General features: G+C 37.1%; 1 protein-coding gene across 2 annotated transcripts in view; it reads right to left on the bottom strand.

Annotated features, from left to right (window-relative positions):
- kank2 (KN motif and ankyrin repeat domains 2) overlaps nt 1-18616 on the bottom strand; it is a 31818-nt gene extending 13202 nt beyond the window's left edge. Inside the window, exons 1-3 of one of the 2 annotated variants that reach the window (XM_051105651.1) lie at nt 18316-18616; nt 6873-6958; nt 1108-1170 (exon numbers count right to left, since the gene is read on the bottom strand). In XM_051105651.1, the coding sequence (XP_050961608.1) occupies nt 1108-1153 (46 nt within the window). In that variant the 5' untranslated portion in view covers nt 1154-1170; nt 6873-6958; nt 18316-18616. Of the gene's footprint in view, nt 1-1107; nt 1171-6872; nt 6959-7048; nt 7612-18315 lie in introns of those variants that run through there. The other variant, XM_051105652.1, reaches the window with a different exon arrangement.
- Between the last annotated feature and the right edge of the window lie 360 nt (nt 18617-18976).

Below are 18976 nucleotides of genomic sequence, written 5' to 3' on the forward strand. Positions count from 1 at the left end.
TCACTTTACTAGTTAGTCTCTTAAGTGCGAGTGAACTGGGGAAAGGATAACAGAATCACTACACAGTCAAAAGTTTACATACACCTTGCAGAATCTGCAAAATGTTAATTATTTTACCAAAAAAAAACACAAAATGCATGGTATTTTTATTTTGTATTTTTTAATAAGATATCTTACATAAAAGACGTTTACATATAAGAGAACATAATAGTTGAATTTATAAAAATGACCCTGTTCAAAAGTTTACATACGCTTGATTCTGGAATGATCCACAGCTGTGTTTTTTTGTTTTTGTTTAATGATAGTTGTTCATGAAACTATTACAGAAGGTTCAAATGCTCACTGATTCTTCAGAAGGAAAAACTGCATTAAGAGCTGGGAGGTTAAAACTTTTTGCATTTGGAGATCAGGGTAAATGTTTTTTGGGAAACATGTATCTTCTGTAGCTTCTGAAAGGCAGTACTAAATGACAAAAAAAAAGATATTTAGGCAAAATAAGACAAAATGTACACATCTTCATTCTGTTCAAAAGTTTTCACCCCCTCTTAATACATCATGTTTCCTTCTGGAGCATCAGTGAGTGTTTGAACCTTCTGTAATAGTTGCATATGAGTCCCTCAGTTGTCCTCAGTGTGAAAAGATGAACCTCAAAATCATACAGTCGTTGGAAAGGGTTTAAATACACAAAAATGTTGATAAACCAAATAATTTGTGGAACCTAAAGGATTTTTCTGAATAACAGCAGGCAGTTTAACTTTCAAACAAGGGACTCATGAACAACTATCACTAAACAAAAAACACAGCTGTGCCTCATTCAAGTAACAACACAGTATTAAGAATCAAGCGTATGTGAACTTTTGAACAGGGTCATTTTTATAAATTCAACTATTATTTTCTCTTGTGGACTGTATGTTAACGTCTTTTATGTGAAATATCTTATTCAGGTCAGTACTACATAAAAATAACATGCATTTTGTATGATCCCTCTTATTTTGGTAAAATAATTAACATTATGCAGATTCTGCAAAGTGTATGTAAACTTTTGACTTCAACTATATATAAACATTAGAGTAAGCGTAGTATCCGAATTCAAAAGCGGGACCTTACCTGGAAAACTGGAGTCCATATGAAGCACCTGAGCCATGATTGTCATTCACCAGCCAATCTCTCCTGAACAAGACAGATGTTGTAAGTAACCAACACCAATTTTCCAAACTAATTTGTAAGATCTATATCTAGCTACCAAACCTAATGGTCAGCTCTCGTTCAAAATCTTTAAAGCAGCTGCATACAAATATGTGACCCTGGACCACAAAACCAGTCTTAAGTCGCTGGGATATATTTGTAGCAGTAGCAAAAAATACATTGCATGGGTCAAAATGATAGATTTTTCTTTTATGCCAAAAAACATTAGGAAATTAAGTAAAGATCATATTCCATGAAGATATTTAGTAAAATTCCTACTGTAAATATATCAAAACATAATTTTTGATCAATAATATGCATTGCTAAGAAAAGGGAAAGGCTTCACAGAACTACCGTTCCAAACCTGTAAGACCTTTGTTTATCTTCATCCATCATAGTAATTACATTGCTGTCAATGCAGGTCAGAAAGCTGTCAGATTTCATCAAAATTATCTTAATTTGTACTCTGAAGACGAACGATGATCTTACAGGTTTGGAATGACATGAGGGTAAGTAATTCATGACATTTTTGGGTGAACTATCCCTTTAAGAAGAATATGAATCAGAGTCTTCTCGGTTTTCTGTTCAGATGAATCTATGAATATCTATAAAAATAAATCTTTAAATAGTCTATTACCCAACTTTGACTTCAATATGCGCCTTTAGGATCCCCCACACACAAAAAGTCTTAATTAGGGAGGTCAAAGTCCCTTTAATTCATCCCCTCCTTTATCTCCTACAAAGTTAGACTGTTCAGTTTCTGTTTGTTTCTAGTTCTCTTGTTTGGAGGAGAGGGGGAAAAAAAGAGGGGAAAGTTCTCTGGCAGGCGACAACAGGAGAAAGAGCGTCTAGTTACAGCCTTATTAGGAATCATCTGAATACGCTCTCTGTGGTTCTCAGAATCGAGGTACTGTAAAAAAAGACAGACACAGGCACTGTTGCTTGGTCTTTCTCTCCCACACTTTTTCCATGCTTTCTATCTCCTCTTATTTTTCCCCTCACTCTGTCAGCTGATGATCAGGAGATAGCAGCTGATCTCTGTCCGCTTTTTCTTCTTCCGCTCTCTCAGTTGCGCATTTCGACCAAAGCAAAGCATTCCAGGTTTAAATCAATTAGGTAAAACGAAACCAGTGCATTACACGCACAGGCCTTGCTATAACCATTTTTTTTAGTTCTTTTCATCTGGCTTTTGTGCTTTTAGACTGCTCTCTTTTTCCCCTCAGCATTGCATCTTTCCCAGCTAGCGTGCCTTTTTGCCAAAGATTAACTTTCTAGGTCATTAGTCAGTGGGAAGGGGGGTGCAGTGCCACGAGCTATCTCTGTTCCCGACATTAACGGCATATTAGACCACAGAGTTGGGCTTAAACTTCACAGACATCTCAAAGAGAAGTGCTGACTGCTTCAGTCATTTCGGTTCATAATGGGAAATTGCTTCTCCCTTGCTGCCTCACACAAAACTTTTCCCCTCTGTCTAATCTCATGACCCTCTCAGTCTGTTTATGTTCTTGCCTTTTTGAGGAGAAAGTAGGGCATACGGAAACACTGACTGAACTGATTTGGTATTTTTGTAGATCTTAAGCTGACAAAATGAGCTCTCTTGCCCACTACCCATCCTGTGTGCTTTTGCTGGCTTTCACTGGAAATCTCACTCATTCATACTCATTTCATATCCTGTTGTATTTGTTTTGTATTAAATTAATATTTTTGAAGTATCACTACCATTCAAGTTGCAAAGCACAACAAATACACTAGTTTTCACTGCAGTGTCACCTGCATAATTTCAGGACGTAAACAGCTATGTGGGATATTTTATTTGAACTTACAGTTACATATAGTGTACACATATTTTTCATAACAGTGCAAGTTTACAATAAGATTGCCTTAGTTCATTAAATGGGATATGTAGCATAAATATGACGTTTTTCTTAATGCAAATGAGGTCAAAGCAGAATGAAAAACTATGCAAATAAAAAAAAAACACAGAAAGAACTAAAAAAAAAAAAATGCAGTTTTGCCATTATTATTAGAAGGGAATTTAAAACCTGTCCTTGCAGGTTTGTAAGGTCCTTTAAAAATAAACACTGCATGTTGTTTCTGAGTGTGCCCATTAAATATATTACAGTGTAGAAAGATGATAATGAGGCCATGCAGGATAAAATTATTTTATTAAAACATGCCGAGCTGCTTAAGTCAATACCATCTTAATTAGTGGGTTTTTTTATTCCCCCGCCACAGCCACAAGTGAATGTTGAGTACGCTTGAGAAATGTCACTGTGAGCGTGAACACACACACTTGTGTGTGTATGCGTGAAAATTTGAGCGTCAGTGCTGTGAGGAGTGTTGACAGGGGGACGGTTGATGTGCCATAATTAGAGACTCCAGTAAAGGCACACAGCATGACAAACATCCAGCCTACAGCAACAACGCACAAACATCCCTGTCTTTCTCACTGTGTTGCTATCCTCAAACACATCTTTCTTTGTCTCTCGCTCATATTTCTCTGATCTAATATCGTTATTGTTGTTTTTCATATTTAGGGTTAAGATTTGAACAAACTCTTATATGTTAAACGTTAGTGTGCAACTCATCTTGTATCATTTGCACTGCATTTTTAGCACTAAGTCAAATTATCAGCTTGTTGATTTTTTCCAGCAGCCATAACCTACTTAAGGCATTCCTATTAACTGATAAAACAGGCAAAAAACACCCTTATCTACTCCATATCTAAAGACTAAAATTTCATAGAGCCAAAGGGATGCTCTCTTTTGACTTTCATCCACCAAGCAACACCTAGAAACTAGGGCTGTAAAATCAATTAATCATAATTAATCATGATTAATTGCTTTATAAAATAAAAACTAATTGTTATATTTTTTATTAAACATAATATGTGTGTGTGTGCTTTGTATATTTATATGTTTATATATGAATACACACATACATGTATAGATTTAAGAAATATATGTAATAGATAATCTTGTAAATATAACATTTATATATGATTATTATTATTATACATAAATGTAAATATAAATATAAATATAGGAACCATTTTCTTTTTTTCTAATTTTTTCTAATAAAATATAAATATAAAATGTAAAAAATGCAATAAAATATATAAAATGCAAAAAAGTTATTCAACATTTTACAAACAATACAATAGGAAAGACTTGAATACTTAAACACTAAGACGTAAAAGATTTTTACGTTTTTATGCAGGGCTACTCAATTTGGTCAAAAATTTGTGATTATAATAATAATAATAATAATAATAATAATAATAATAATAATAATAATAATAATATGGGTAACACTTTACAATAAGGTTCTATTAGTTAATGTCAATGTATTAACATGAACAGACAATGAACAATGCATTTATTACAGTATTTATTAACCTTTGTTAATGTTTATGAAAATACATACATTGTTAGTTTACAGTGCATTAACTAATGTTAACAAGCACAACTTTTGAATATAATAATGCATTAGTAAATGTTGAAATTATTATTAACTAAGATTAATAAATGTTGTAGAAGTATTTTTTATTCTTAGTTCACGTTAGCTAAAGTAGCTACCTAATGTTTACTAATGAGCCTTATTGTCTAAGTGTTACCAAAATATTAAAAAAAAAAAATAAGACAGTTCACTATTGTAACACTATTTCACTGTACATAAAAAATAAACTGTTAAAGTTTAAAGTAAAGTGTCATATTTAGCTCCAGAACGAGCCGTACACACACTACCATAAACTATTTCAATGCGTTTCTTTTTCTGGATGTATTCACTAGTGGTTTACAAGTAAATTTGTGTGTGTTTATGTTACATCATTTTATGTTACATAACCAGTCAAAAGTTTTTTGCTGACTTTTAAAGGTCTCTTCTGCTCACCAAGCCTGCATTTATTTGATCCAAATTACAGCAAAAACATAAAAAAATGATTTTTTTTATTGTTTAAAATTACTGCTTTCTATTTGAAAATTTTAAAAAATGTAATTTATTCCTGTGATTTCAAATATAAATTTTTAGTATCATTACTCGTCACATGATCCCTCAGAAATCATTCTAATATTTTGATTAGCTAAAAAAAAAAATTATTATTATTGTTAAAAACAGCTGAGTAGAATTGTTTCAGGTTTCTTTGATAAATAGAGAGTTCAGAATAACAGCATTTATCTGAATTAGAAACATTATAAATGTCTTTATCATCACTTTTGATCAATTTAAAGCATCCTTGCTAAATAAAAGTATTCATTTCTATAATTGCTTTTCCCAATAAATAAATAAATAAATAAATAAATAAATAAAAAATACTGACTCCAAGCTTTTGAATAGTGTATAATGTTACAAAAGCTTTTTATTTCAGATAAATGCTGATCTTTGGATCTTTATATTCATCAAAGAATCCTGAAGAACATGTACTCAGCTGTTTTAAATATTGATAATAATAATAATATGCTTCTTGAACAGCAAATTAGCATATCCGAATGATTTCTGAAGGATCATGTGCCACTGGAGACTGTAGTAATGATGCTGAAAATGTAGCTTTGATCACAGAAATGAATTATATTTTACAATATATTCAAATAGAAAGCAGTTATTTTAAATAGTAAAAATATTTCACAATTTTACTGTGTTTGCTGTACTTCGGATCAAATTAATGCAGGCTTGGTGAGCAAAAGAGACTTCTTTAAAAAACATTAAACATCTTACTGTTCAAAAACTTTTGACTGGTAGTGCATATTTCATTTAATCGCAATCTTTTGGATTTGATAATCACACTTAGTCACTGATTCGAAACAGCAGCTGCGCATCAACATCCACTTAAATAAAAAATGCACACCACTTACAACACCTTAGCAAAAACGCAGCAATACCCTGGAAATCAAACAGCGCACACTGGCATTCACATTACAGTAAATGCAGAAACCTAGTCGTTTCAGCGCTGTGCCTTATGCTCCCGAACAATCCCCTTCTCCAGCCCACCGCGTCCACCCTCTCCTGCCGAGACATGCGTGCATGTGTGGCGCTGACCTTCCTCGCTCTTTGTCTGCTCATAAACAGTGTCCCATTGAGATGACAGTGAACAGAACACAGTGTGCCCCCCTCCCTAGCAGCGCCCTGCCATTTCTCAGTGGCATGCAGCAGACCTTTCACCAGCACAGCCAGTCTCTACCCTCCTCCGGAAAGAATGCGTCGCCCTAAACCCGTGCCCCTCTCTCCGTACCTCTCACCCGACTTCCCTCGCTTTACATTCCAGAGCAGCGGAAGTTGACATCTCCTGCCTCCAGGGTGTCCCACACCCACCGCCACATTATTAAGATTAGCAATCTCTACATTTGGCGGCCAGTAGGAGTAATTTCGTCGTGTTTGTGGAGTCAGGAAAACCAAATTCCTCAAAGCTTGTTTCATATTATGAAAACATGTCAAGAAAATTAGTTTCGCTCACGGATAACGGATAAACATTAAGGGGTGTTTAGTTTTGAGGATGATGTTCAAAGGTCTCTTTATCACTGTGTGAAACCCAAGGTCCATTTGCAACAAGCTGCTTCATTTTTCTTGACTATGACGTGGAATTTGGGACGCTTATCTACGAACTGGGAATAAATTGACTCCTTAAACTCAAGGGAACCGCTTGAGTAATTTGTATCATGTCTAAAGATAGCAGGCAGAGTTAAATAACTCACTGTGCTGCAATGATGGTCTCTCTTCCCCAACCTCCTCGCTCTCCTCTTTCGATTCCTTCGACGCTCTTATGGGTGCCGTCAAAATCCTAAAAAGGGGAGAAAAAGATGAATTGTTTACAGAACACCTCAAATTATAACTAGCACTGGCAGATTTTTTTGTATGATGTCGGTCGCACCCTTCATTTTAGACGTTCGCTGTCATCTCGAGCACTAGAGGAGCCACTCCTCAAGACTGTTGATCCAAAAAAGCCTCTACTGTGAGAGACTAATTCGTCTTGGCTCTCTATCATCATTGCTTACCACCACAACACACCCCTCATCTCCCTCTACCACAACAACATTGTTACTCGGCAATTCGTTCCGAGCCTGGGAAAGCTCGGATGTTTTTTTGGTCCAGAGTTCTACTGAGTCACCCGCCTAAAACCCAAAGAGACGGACACACCCCTGCCGGACACCAGACGGCACCCAAAAACATTCCAGAACATCGTGGACCTTCGCAAAAACACACCTCAAAGACTTCCTCAAGAGCGGGGTTCAGCTGACCTTGTGGTTAAAAATCTGCTGGCTGGAAATTGATTCCTCTTGATCTCATGCACACATTAAGTTTACAATCAAGTGCATGTTCTTCTCAAGCTTTTCTCGACAGTCTTAGTGGTGAATTGATATGATTTTATGGAGTAACAATGTCAAAGTGGGAACATTAGGTTACATTGTTCCAACACTTTTGTCATGCCAGAGAAAGAAACAGAGCCTTATACAGGAGTGACAGCCAAATCACAAAGAGCCATTCATTCAGCCTCAAACTCCACAGCTGGTTCTAATATAGAGCTGGGAGGAGCACGGTTAAGAGAGAGAGAGAGAGGGAGAGAGAGAGAGAGAGAGAGAGAGAGAGAGAAAGAGAGAGAGAGAGAGAGAGAGAGAGAGAGAGAGAGAGAGAGAGAGAGAGAGAGAGAGAGAGAGAGAGAGAGAGAGAGAGAGAGAGAGAGAGAGAGAGAGAGAGAGAGAGAGAGAGAGACTGCCTTTAAAACACACGTAATGCTTCTCATTTGCCCACTGCTGAGAAAGTCCCATTCTTTCTGGAAAACAAAAAGAGTATCTTACCGTAACCATAAACTCTTACAATGCGAGGTTTCTTTTTCTGGATGTATTCGCTAGTGGTTTATGAGTAAATATGTGTGTGTTTGTGTTACATCATTTTATGTCATCAAAACAAATAAAATGCCAAATATACTCACTACCAGTTAAAAGTTTTTGAACAGTAAGATTTTTTTCTCTTCTACTCACTAAGCCTGCATTTATTTGATCCAAAGTACTGCAAAATGTTTAAATATTTTGACTATTTAAAATAGCTGTTTTCTACTTGAACATATTTTAAAAGGCAATTTATTCCTGATTTCAAAGCTGAATTTTTAGTATCATTACTCCAGTCACATGATCCTTCAGAAATCATTCTAATATTCTGATTTGCTGCTCAAAAAACATTTATTATTATTATGTTGAAAACAGCTGAGTAGTTTAGAAGAACAGCATTTATCTAAAACAGATTTTTTTGTAACATTATAAATGTCTTTATCATCACTTTTGATCAATTTAAAGCATCCTTGCCAAATAAAAGTGTTCATTTCTATGTCTTTCCCCGAAACAAAAAACAAAACAAAAAAAACAACAACAACAACAACAATTTTCATAACTCCAAGCGTTTGAATGGTATAGTGTATGATGTTACAAAAACTTTCAGATTTCAGATAAATGCTGATCTTTGGATCTTTCTATTCATCAAAGAATCCTGAAAAAAAATGTACCCTATCGTTTTAAATATTGATAATAATTATTGTTATTATAATAATAATAAACATGTTTTTTGAGCAGCATATTGGAACGATTTCTGAAGGATCACGTGACACTAAAGACTGGAGTAAACACGCTAAAAATTTAGCTTTGATCACAGGAATAAGTTACATTTTAAAATATATTCAAACTGAAAATAGTTATTTTAAAAATATTTCAAAATTTTACTGTTTTTGTTGTACTTTGAATCAAATAAATGCAGGCTTGGTGAACAGAAGAGACTTTAAAAAAAACATTAAAAATCTTTAAACTTTTGACTGGTAGTGTAAATTTGAGATTCAAAATCAAACTTAAATTTGCAAATAAACAGACTGTTTTAGGTCTTTTAGGTCTATGTAAAACAAAACACTGATATAAAATAAACGTTTTACGTGCAGCTTGAGTACTGTTTTCATTAAAGAAATCAGGGAGAAACCAAAAAAAAAAAAAAAAAAAAAAAAAAAAAATCACTGTTAATCAAGCTCAAATTATTATGCTTATAATCTACACGACCATTCAAAAGTTATAACTGATAAGATTTATTTATTTTTTTTAAATGTCTCATATGCTCACCAAGGCTGCATTTATTTATTAAAAATACAGTAAAAACAATAATATTTAACGATACCACTACAAGTAATGTTTTCTGTATTCTATTTTAATATCTTATAAAATGTAATGTTTTCCTGTGATGCAAAGCTGAATTTTCAGCATCATTACTTCAGTCTTAAGTGTCACATGATCCTTCAGAAATCATTCTAATATGCTAATTTGCTTATTTTTAACACTGTTGAAAACAGTTCTACTTCATATTTCATGGAAACCAAGATGATTCTTTTATGACTAGAAATGTAAAAAAAGAACAGCATTTATTTGATATTAAAATAAGTTGTTATAAAGACATTATAAATGTCTTCACTGTTGTGTTTGATCCTGTGTTTGATAATGTGTCCTTTCCAGAAGAAAAAAAAAGGATTCAATTATTTCATTGAAAAAAAAAAAAAAAAATCTCACCATCCCCAAACTTTTGAATGGTTACAAATAAGAAGAATGCTAGACTGTATATTCAGTAAACCACACTCTATATCATACACTGTGTCACATACCATACTATAAAGTCTATCTCATTTTTAGCATAAAGACTATGTGGATAGTGATAAATTTAGAGAAGGCCAACGCGAGCACATAAAACTGACGTTTGAAAGATTGACACCACACTTGACAACACAAATGTCTCACATGTAGCCACACACTTTCAAGCACGTACTCAACAAAAGTTCATGAACTTCAGAGAGATGAGGACGATAGTGTGCTCTAAACTACATGAGGGATACGGTCCATTGAAAAGAAGTGTGTACATGTGTACATACAGTGCACATACATAGAGTTCAGGTTCAGAAAGAGTTTCAGGAAAGGGAGCTATAGTTCCCCAAGGACCCAGAAAGTAGTCGGTCACTTCCTCCCAGCCAAGGCGAAGGGGAGACGTCAAAAATCAGGGAGGTAGAGAAAAACAGAAAAGACAGAAACAGTAACAGAGCAGACAAAAAAAAAAACACAGCAAATTCAGCAGGAAGGAGAGCAGAAAGACAAAGGGAGTAGGTACAGGATGGACACCAGGAGAGGCTAAAACAGCAAAGGGTGATATTTAAATGGAAACATCTAGCACAAAAATACTTTCGTCTGCTTTCAGACTAAGAAACCCAGTGTGAGTCATTTCGAATGCCATTGGCTTTACGTTTTGTGCTCTTTGCTGACCATATGCTTTAAAAAAGCACACCAGGACTAGATGAGGCTTAAGGAAAGCTAAACTAAAACTTAAGTGTCAGGACGACGTGATAAAAATACTGTCTTAGCACAGTTTAAAAAGGCTCAGATTGTGATTGCATTTAGTGCATTCCTCTAACAACTCAAGAAAATACAAGACAAAGCTGGGACTTTGCTGTACCTTTGAACTATGGAAGTTTGACAACTCTTAAGGCCCCAAGAATGATAACTATAAAGATAACTTTATTAGCATGCACACCAGTGGACGATAACTGACTGTTATTACAAGCGCATACTGGTGTTTTATTGTAAATGTTCAAGCTCTTTCAACTCAAGCTTTTATCATTCATCATAATGGGGCTTGTAGCGATTACCCGGGTTCAAGTGCTTTAAGGCATTTAAGCATATATGAAAAAAGACAGTACATATTATTTAGCAAGTCTGTAACCTCCTAAATCAATGATTTAAAAAAAATATTTTGGGCAAATCCAGGTGATTTAAAACAGAAATAGAATGCTTGTTTAGAATTACCTGTTGCATGTGCTCACCAGGTTTTGTGAAGTTTTTGAGTTTTTGTTTAGGCTTTATAGCTTTTTGGGTTTATTTGGACAGTCCCCTTTTCTAAACGGCACCGTTATAGCTTCCCAAAGATTTTCCCAAACATTTTTTTTTATAATTATTGACCTAGAGAGTCCAGAGAATTGCACTGCAGTGTTTTTTGTCAGATTGAGTGAAAACCTAAGATTAGTTTGGAAAAGTAGGGTTTTTTTTACGTTTCCTCAATCATTTAACAAACGATTTAATTGACGTGAGTGGTTCTAAAGGCTAAGTTGTTCAGAATCATATCATATCATATCTATTGTATGATACAAAAATTGTGTGTACATGTGAAGACGCAATATACAATTGTTCACGCTCTTTAAAAGTGTGATATTTCCCCCCAGTGGCCGATTTCTTTCATATTTCTCACAGACCTTTAGCGCCGTGAGTCGAACAAGCCCACCAAGTTTTGTTCTGATCGACCTCTAACCTTAACCTTGTTTAACAGGTTCTCAAAATTCATGTTTTTCGAAATGTCCTTATAGCTACGTGTGGCACTTTGGACCAAGACTGTGCATACTGATTTTCAAATCGGTAGGACAAACGGTTGCATAGTTATGGCCATTTTTATGTTTTCCCCCCCTTATAGCGCCACCAAGTGGTCACGCTCTCCAACTTTTTTCATGTAACCCCAAATTCAGCTCTTACATACACGTTGTGAGTTTGGTGAAGATATCTCATTCCCTTCAGAAGATATAGCCATTTTAGTAAAAGCAGCCCTGCGCCTTTCAAACGTTTTGGCATCCCTTTGTGACAGAGAGTCGAAAGTTAATCTTTTTTTTGATAAGTATTGATAATCCCTCCCCGGAGAATCTTCCTGCACTGGTTTGGTTCCGATCGGGCAAAAACAGGCATGTGTTTTGTCTGACGTGAGCCAAGGGTTCCAACATAAGACATAACTGCAATGTACAGTTTAGGAGTTATGAGCGATTTCGTACTTTTGATCGCTGTAGCACCCCCGTCAGGCCGATTGGGGCGAGCCTTGGTGACGTTGTAGACGGTGTGAGTACTACCAACCCTCCAAGTTTCAAGTCTCTACGACTTACGGTTTGTTCTGCCTGATCAGTTTTATGTGGAGATTGCTGATCCTTGGCCATTCTAACAATTACAATAGGGTTTAACCAGTAAAACCATTTCAAATTTTGTGATGGTTGTTTTTTTTTTCTAGGGAAAGTAATTATAAAATGCCCATGTAAATCAATTCCAGGGGGCAAATTCAAATATTGCCTTTTGAAAGAAAAGTTTCCCATTTAGGGAGGCAAGCCCCCGTTAATTTCTGACCCTGAGTAAGACGAAGCTGTTCTGGGAGGAAAACTTCTCCACTGGTGGTCCAAAGCTGTTGTTGTGCGACCAGTTCTTGTTGATATCCATTCATGGAAGAATAACACATGTAACTCGGTGCTCAGTTCTTCTTAATTTGTGGACCGTCTGGAGACATTTCCGCTGGGTTAGGTGTTACGTAACAAACCTGCTAGCTTCGTAAATATAGGCTGTCGCAAAGCTCCAACCAGGACCTTATAGAGAACTACAACCAATGATGGAAACAGTCCGCATGCCCTGCACATACAGGGCTGTTTTTGACATTAGGGAGTGGTATATGGAGAAAACGACGGCATCCAGAGAAACACCACGGCCTGAAGCCAAAGCTCAAGGCCCAGGGAGGGGCCTCTTTCTGCTCACGTTACCGCCGGAGCGGGAGCAGAACAAACACACGCCGCGTCGCCATTGGTCATTGTGCTGACCTCCAACAGGAAACAGCCTGCGGGGTGGAGCCGGGCAACAGGAATCACCACAGACATCCAAATTTACCCCTCCAAAAAAGAATTAAAGGCAAATTCCTGAGAAAACCGGGATTAAGGGTGATGAATGGCACGGAGAAGCTGGGAGGGAATATAAATGCTCAGAAGAAGTAAGAGACAAACAGAAGAGGTGTGCTGTAAGTGTAGTGTCACGCAGCAGCGATAAGGTCACAAGTGCCGATTCATCACTGCGGTCGGGGCAGCTGTGGTGGGTTAGTCAGACTCTGCTCGCTAATGTAAACAAAGAGTAAGGGAAGCAGATTTCACAGGGAACGTTCACAGCCTCGGCCATTTCCAGGTTCCAGACCTCTCACGTGGAAACCAAAACTTTTCCAGAGGGCAACTCTCACACATCCTAATGGAGCTGAATATAGAGTTACGTTAAAATGACGGCTGTGCGTTGAAGTTTGCTCAGAACCTTTGCTTGAGACTTCACTGAGCATTTCTAGGTTGGAAGAGGCTCAGCACACACCCCAGAACACATGTCCCACACATGCAGCACACAAACATTGAGACACACCTTCACTCTAGGGACTCCAGTCTGTTCTAAAATTTCCATTCTCCCTTTCAGATTAATGTCTTCTCTGGATTAGAAAGCTTTTCTTTCTGTTGGGCCAAAAAACAAGGCACATATATTGCGAAAAGGAGCATGGTGCTTCCAAAACTATTTGTGTAATGAGCTATATTACAACATGGCTAAATCGATTGTGTCTTCAGCTAAATGTTACCAAAAGGGTGCGTTTTTTAAAAGGTCATGTATTACGTCACAAACAGACATTATGATATGTGGGAAAAAGTTATTTAATGGAAGTAGCGGCAGATGTTTTCTTCCATACTTTGACATGCAACAGAGTAAAACAGACTGTCGAAACAGAAAACATGAAGGGTGGAGACTTGGTTCTACTCATCGGTTGTTTCACATATTGTTTAAAAAAGATGAGCATGGGCTAACATAGACAATAGCCCCTTTCACCAACCTGGTCTCATGTCAAAAATGTACCTGTGGGAACATTTTCGCGAAATATGTCCCGATAAGTACATATCACTGCAGTTTCCAACAAAAATGTCCACTGAGTAGTGCTGAAAGCCGGAACATATGAATGTACATATGGTACGTTTTATGTTACGTTGGTTTTGTACGTGTCACCGCAGTTCTGACTTGAAATGTCCGTTGAGTGGCACTATAACTCTAATGCTCCATGACGTTTTAAAATAACACCATCTGCACTACACCTAATCCTACCCAATAGTATGAACAAAGGTGAATGTGACATAAAAACGCAATAGCAGGCATGTCGTTTTAGCTTGTTTTTGATCTCTAATCTTTCAGCTCTATCATCGGGAGTTGTTTTTCACAGGAAATTGTCTATTACGATGTCTCCGGGCCAAAAGCAGCTGCATGAATGTGAACGTTTTTTTTGCTTTTATTTGACAGGACAGTTGAGAGCAGACAGGAAAGCACTGGGTAAAGAGAGGGGGCGGGATCGGCAAAGGACCTTGAGAGCGGAATCGAACTCGGGTAGTCGGCAGCACAGTTGCACACCAACCATTGGGCTATTGGTGCCGACATGAACGTTTTATACAAAAATGAAATCATTACCAAAAGGCCTGACCGTGTTTACCCCTTCACAAAAACCGGGAGGCACAGCTGTTTAGAGGTTATTGCCAGTTAATGACATCACAGAATTTACAGGTATTTTGAAACTGATGTGTGAATGGTGCTTTACCGGTAAAAAGACATCGATGCCTGTGTGAACAGCACCTTTTTGTATTTGCCAGTAAAGTGGTTCCAGTAATTTTACTGTATTACTGTGTGAAAGGGGCTAATTACATGACCTTTTTACATAAACAAACCTTGTTTATATAAAATTTTATATAAACAAACCTCCTTAACAGGTTTCATAGTGGTCAGAATTTAAATAAACATATACTTTTGAGTTGGTAATATGTAATTAAATATGCTAATCTATTGCATTTTAATGCTTTTAGTGAGTCTGCATTTTCTGCAACAGTGGAATTAGTACTTGCCCTTCAGTTTCTATTCAGCTGAAGTTGTGGACTGTTAATCAGATATGTAAACAACAAAATGCTAGCTGCTTACTGACATTTTTGCAAACACTTGGCTTTGTTTGCTTGTTGTTGACTTTTGTTGATATTTTGTAGTGTGCTACTAAATTTCCAGTTTGTTTGGTGGGTGTGCATCATATTGGTTTTGCATTATGCATAAATTGGTATGCATAATTTTACACAAGATATTTGTGATAAATTATTTAATTGTAATTTTCGCTCGTCTTTAACACATGAAACTTAGTCTGTAGGGCTAATTCCGGCTCATTTACAGCCCTGTTTTTGTTGATGAATGAGCGATGTCACTGTCAAATAAACTAAGAAAAGTAAAAAATGAACATACAGCAAACAAGCATGTGGTAATGGCAAGCACTCATGCTTTTCAATGGAAACTACACCGATTTTATCCTTGGGTGATGTGCCGTTTCAATAGGAACTAACAGGCTATTGAACCCAAAAAAGTTAGAAATTATTGCCGAATGAACAGAATGATGGTGATTGTTTGCTTGCTTGATGATTGTTGGCATTGTCTAAGATGAATTGAACATCACATTTATAGTGACAGAACGATTTACACAGCTATCAAGCAGAATAATGCCTGCTGGGGGTAAGTTAAAGTGAACATGACAAGCTGTAAAATTGCTGAGAATCAGACCAAATGCTGCCCACTGTCACACAGATCCATATCTCTCAGAGGATGCTCAGGAGAAATACTGTAGTCAGGAGCATTTTCTGAAAAAACCTGAGGAACACTACAAAAAGTCACAAATAAAAGACTAATTCTGCCATATCCACCTTTTTCCTGAGTAACCGATGAGTGGTGCCATGAAGGATTTTAAGTTCCACTTGGGTGCTTTTTATTCCCTTCTCCATAGAAATCCATGTTAAAATGGGGTAAAAAAAAAAAAAAAAAGACTGAATTGAAACTTTTTCAATATTGCTAAATATAAAAATGTGCAGAGGTTTAACGTTATGTTATCGGCTTGGAAAATATGTTAATTTGACTAAAAACACCAGAGACCGGAAATATAAAGCACCGTTCCAGAAGAGACTTTTGCGTTCAGGAAAAGGTTGGATAGTAAGCTATTAAAGACTGAATGAATTTGGAGAGCAAGTTGAAATCACTTCAAGGGAAACTCGGGTATTATGACTTATATGGCTTGGCTTATAAAGTAAATGATGTCTCTTACTAAAATATGTAGTAGAAAACCCATGAAAGATTTACGTTATTTAAAAAAAAAAATCCATGTCGTTTTATACATATTTTGAACTTTGGGGGGAGCCATTATGATGAGAAATGGTTGCAATCAGTAAACTAATGGTGCTTCCTGTTGCAATTTTTACCACAACACAACTCTGAAAATAAAATACTGATACAATGACCCACGGCCACTGAAAGAGCTTACAGGTGGCAATGGATATAATCTTAAACCAAAATGCCGTATCGATTTTTCCCGGCAAAAAGTCTAAACACACTCGGATATCGAGTGAAATCCGCACTGAGAAACTCCTTCATTGGCTGAGGCGTCATGACAAGCTTCGCCATGTTTACATCCTGCCAGGATGGCATCTAGCGTTTCTTGTCTCTGCCATTTGTAAGTTCTTTTAGCAGCTGTGCTCTACTAAAAGCCTCAAATGCACCATGGCTAAAATGGAGATAATAAAGACGTGGATTTTTACGAAGTTCTTTTCGTCCAGATTTTTTTCTCCTCTTCTTATCGCTGAGAAAGCAGTGAAGACTTACATCGCTTCTCTCGTTGCCCTTCGACTTAAAATTACAACCAAAAGCCGCACAAAGTGGCATTGTAACAGTATTTTATTTTCAGCAGCTCACTACAAAACGATGTGGATTTTTAAAAATAATTTAAGTCTTTTAGGGGTTAAGAGACATTATATTAAGCCACACAAGTCCTAATACCCAGGGTTCCCTTTAATGAACTCTAGAGTAGATGTGTGTGAGAGATAGCCTACTGGAGTCTTTACATTAGGAAATAGAGAAGAGTCAGTACTATCAAAGAGAAACCACAGAGATGCTAAACAGATCCCATTTGTGGTTTTTCTTTCCTGTGGGTGGGCGGGGTCTTGAGAGGATGTCAATCATTAAGTGACACCCTGAGAAACACCAACAATTAAAGGAAATTAAAAGCGCTGGGGACAGATTCGCGTAATCCGGTGGCTTAATTTCATTAGTCTTGCAAACAACTTTTAGACGCCCAGCGTGTGGTCCACCCGTACAAATGGGGTTTATAACCGCGCATTCCTGTGCGAGGAATTCCACGACTTCACCCCTCTCGCCAAACGACGCGCATTCCTGCTCCGTGCGCGTCTCAGGAGCTCTGGTGACGCGTGCGGTGATCGCTTTACAACCTTCACTAGTTGTTAGTTAAACACAAGACAGGCGAGAAAGCATGCAAGTAACCCCCCAAAACAAAAACAAAAAGTCGCGTGGCGTGACTAAAACAATATAGTAAAAACGTACACAAAAGAAATGCAACTAAAACATTGTTATACGTTTTCGCAAGCTTGCTGAGATGCATGCGCTCTTAGTTTCACACGTTCAAGAGGTGTTCAACAATCACTAACATGCTAATTTAAATCAGACATTAAAGCGCACGTGTTAAACCCAACAGTTTCTGGCCAACCAAAATCAAGGCCCGTGAATTCAAAACCACTGCAGCAAAGTGATGAACATCTGGAAGTCATGAAAAACTCCAGCAGACCCACCCTCTCCCCAGAGTCACAGCAGTCACGGGGCTTTTATTTAATGAAGAATTTACCCCAAACCGCCATCAGCACTCGTTTACCCATCACCTCCTTTGTGCCTGTTTAAACACACGATTACAGAAGTTCAGATAAAGCGCGTAAAAGGCGCTTTATGACCTGATTTGACTACAACAAAAAGGCGCGCACCCGCAAATAAACCCAGATTGCATTAAAACAAATGTTTTAACACTTCCAGTGTTTTTTGTTAAATAATCAGCTGATAATATTTCTTATGAATTAAATATCATTCCACAAGCTTGCATCTGAACTCTCAGTATCAGTTAAGGCATTGTGCGCGCTTCTCAAGATGCTTTTTCATTTTCATATGCCTATAATAATAAACCAATAAAAGCAAGCTTTTTTTTTTTGGTGTTTCAAATAAACGCAATATTCCAGAAATAAATCGTATAGTAGCAATAAATCCGTTTTGCATGGTGAATCCCCATCCTAGTACCGTTACTTTGTAACTCACAGTAAAACCGAGCAGCACAAAGACTGAAGCATCACAACCGTGAAAGCAAATGGAAAAACGAGAGTATACACGTATACAGTATAACTGCATGTTTTTTCCCTCTGTTAAAATCACAAGGTTAAGCATAAAGCATGTGTGTATTGTCACCTACCCCCTTCCAGTCCCCTCAGTCGATAAGGCCAGCAGTCTCACTGACAGAGACAAAAACACCGCAGCCGAAGCGTGAAGCGAACCCCTCCCTCTGCTCTTAAAGAGCCAACACATGCGTCCACTCTTCCTTTAATCCCATAATCCTCGTCAAATATTTGCCTTTCTTATTTTCACTTAAAAACAACCCGTCGCGATGAAGAGCGGTTCAGTAAAACGACAAAACAACAACGCTTGCTCATACTTATTAAATGCTACAGACGTTCGGGAAGCGTTTGGAAAATCATGCATTACATTACAATTCAGCTTTAACGCGGTTATGTTGAATCGCTGTAATTTGATAACGCTGGTAATATGCTGGCGACATGACGTCACATTGGCCTTACGTCATTGTGCCGCTACAGAGCGATCTGTGAGGACATCCATCGCCCATATGGGCCACATTAAGCTAATATTAATTTGTTACTAGGTCACAGATGGACAGGCGCGTTTTTTCTTTGTCTCGTTACATATCAGTGACACGTTGACCATATGGAGGTCGCTTTGAAGAGCAGACAATCAAGCTGTGAGGAGATTAATAAGAGCTGCAATGAAAACAGGGCTCGAAAACTGCTTTAAAGAAACATGTTCAACCATCTACTGTGTTTGTACATTATAATATATTG

The sequence above is a fragment of the Labeo rohita genome, chromosome 3 (genome assembly GCF_022985175.1).
Source record: "Labeo rohita strain BAU-BD-2019 chromosome 3, IGBB_LRoh.1.0, whole genome shotgun sequence".
NCBI classification, from domain to species: domain Eukaryota; kingdom Metazoa; phylum Chordata; class Actinopteri; order Cypriniformes; family Cyprinidae; genus Labeo; species Labeo rohita.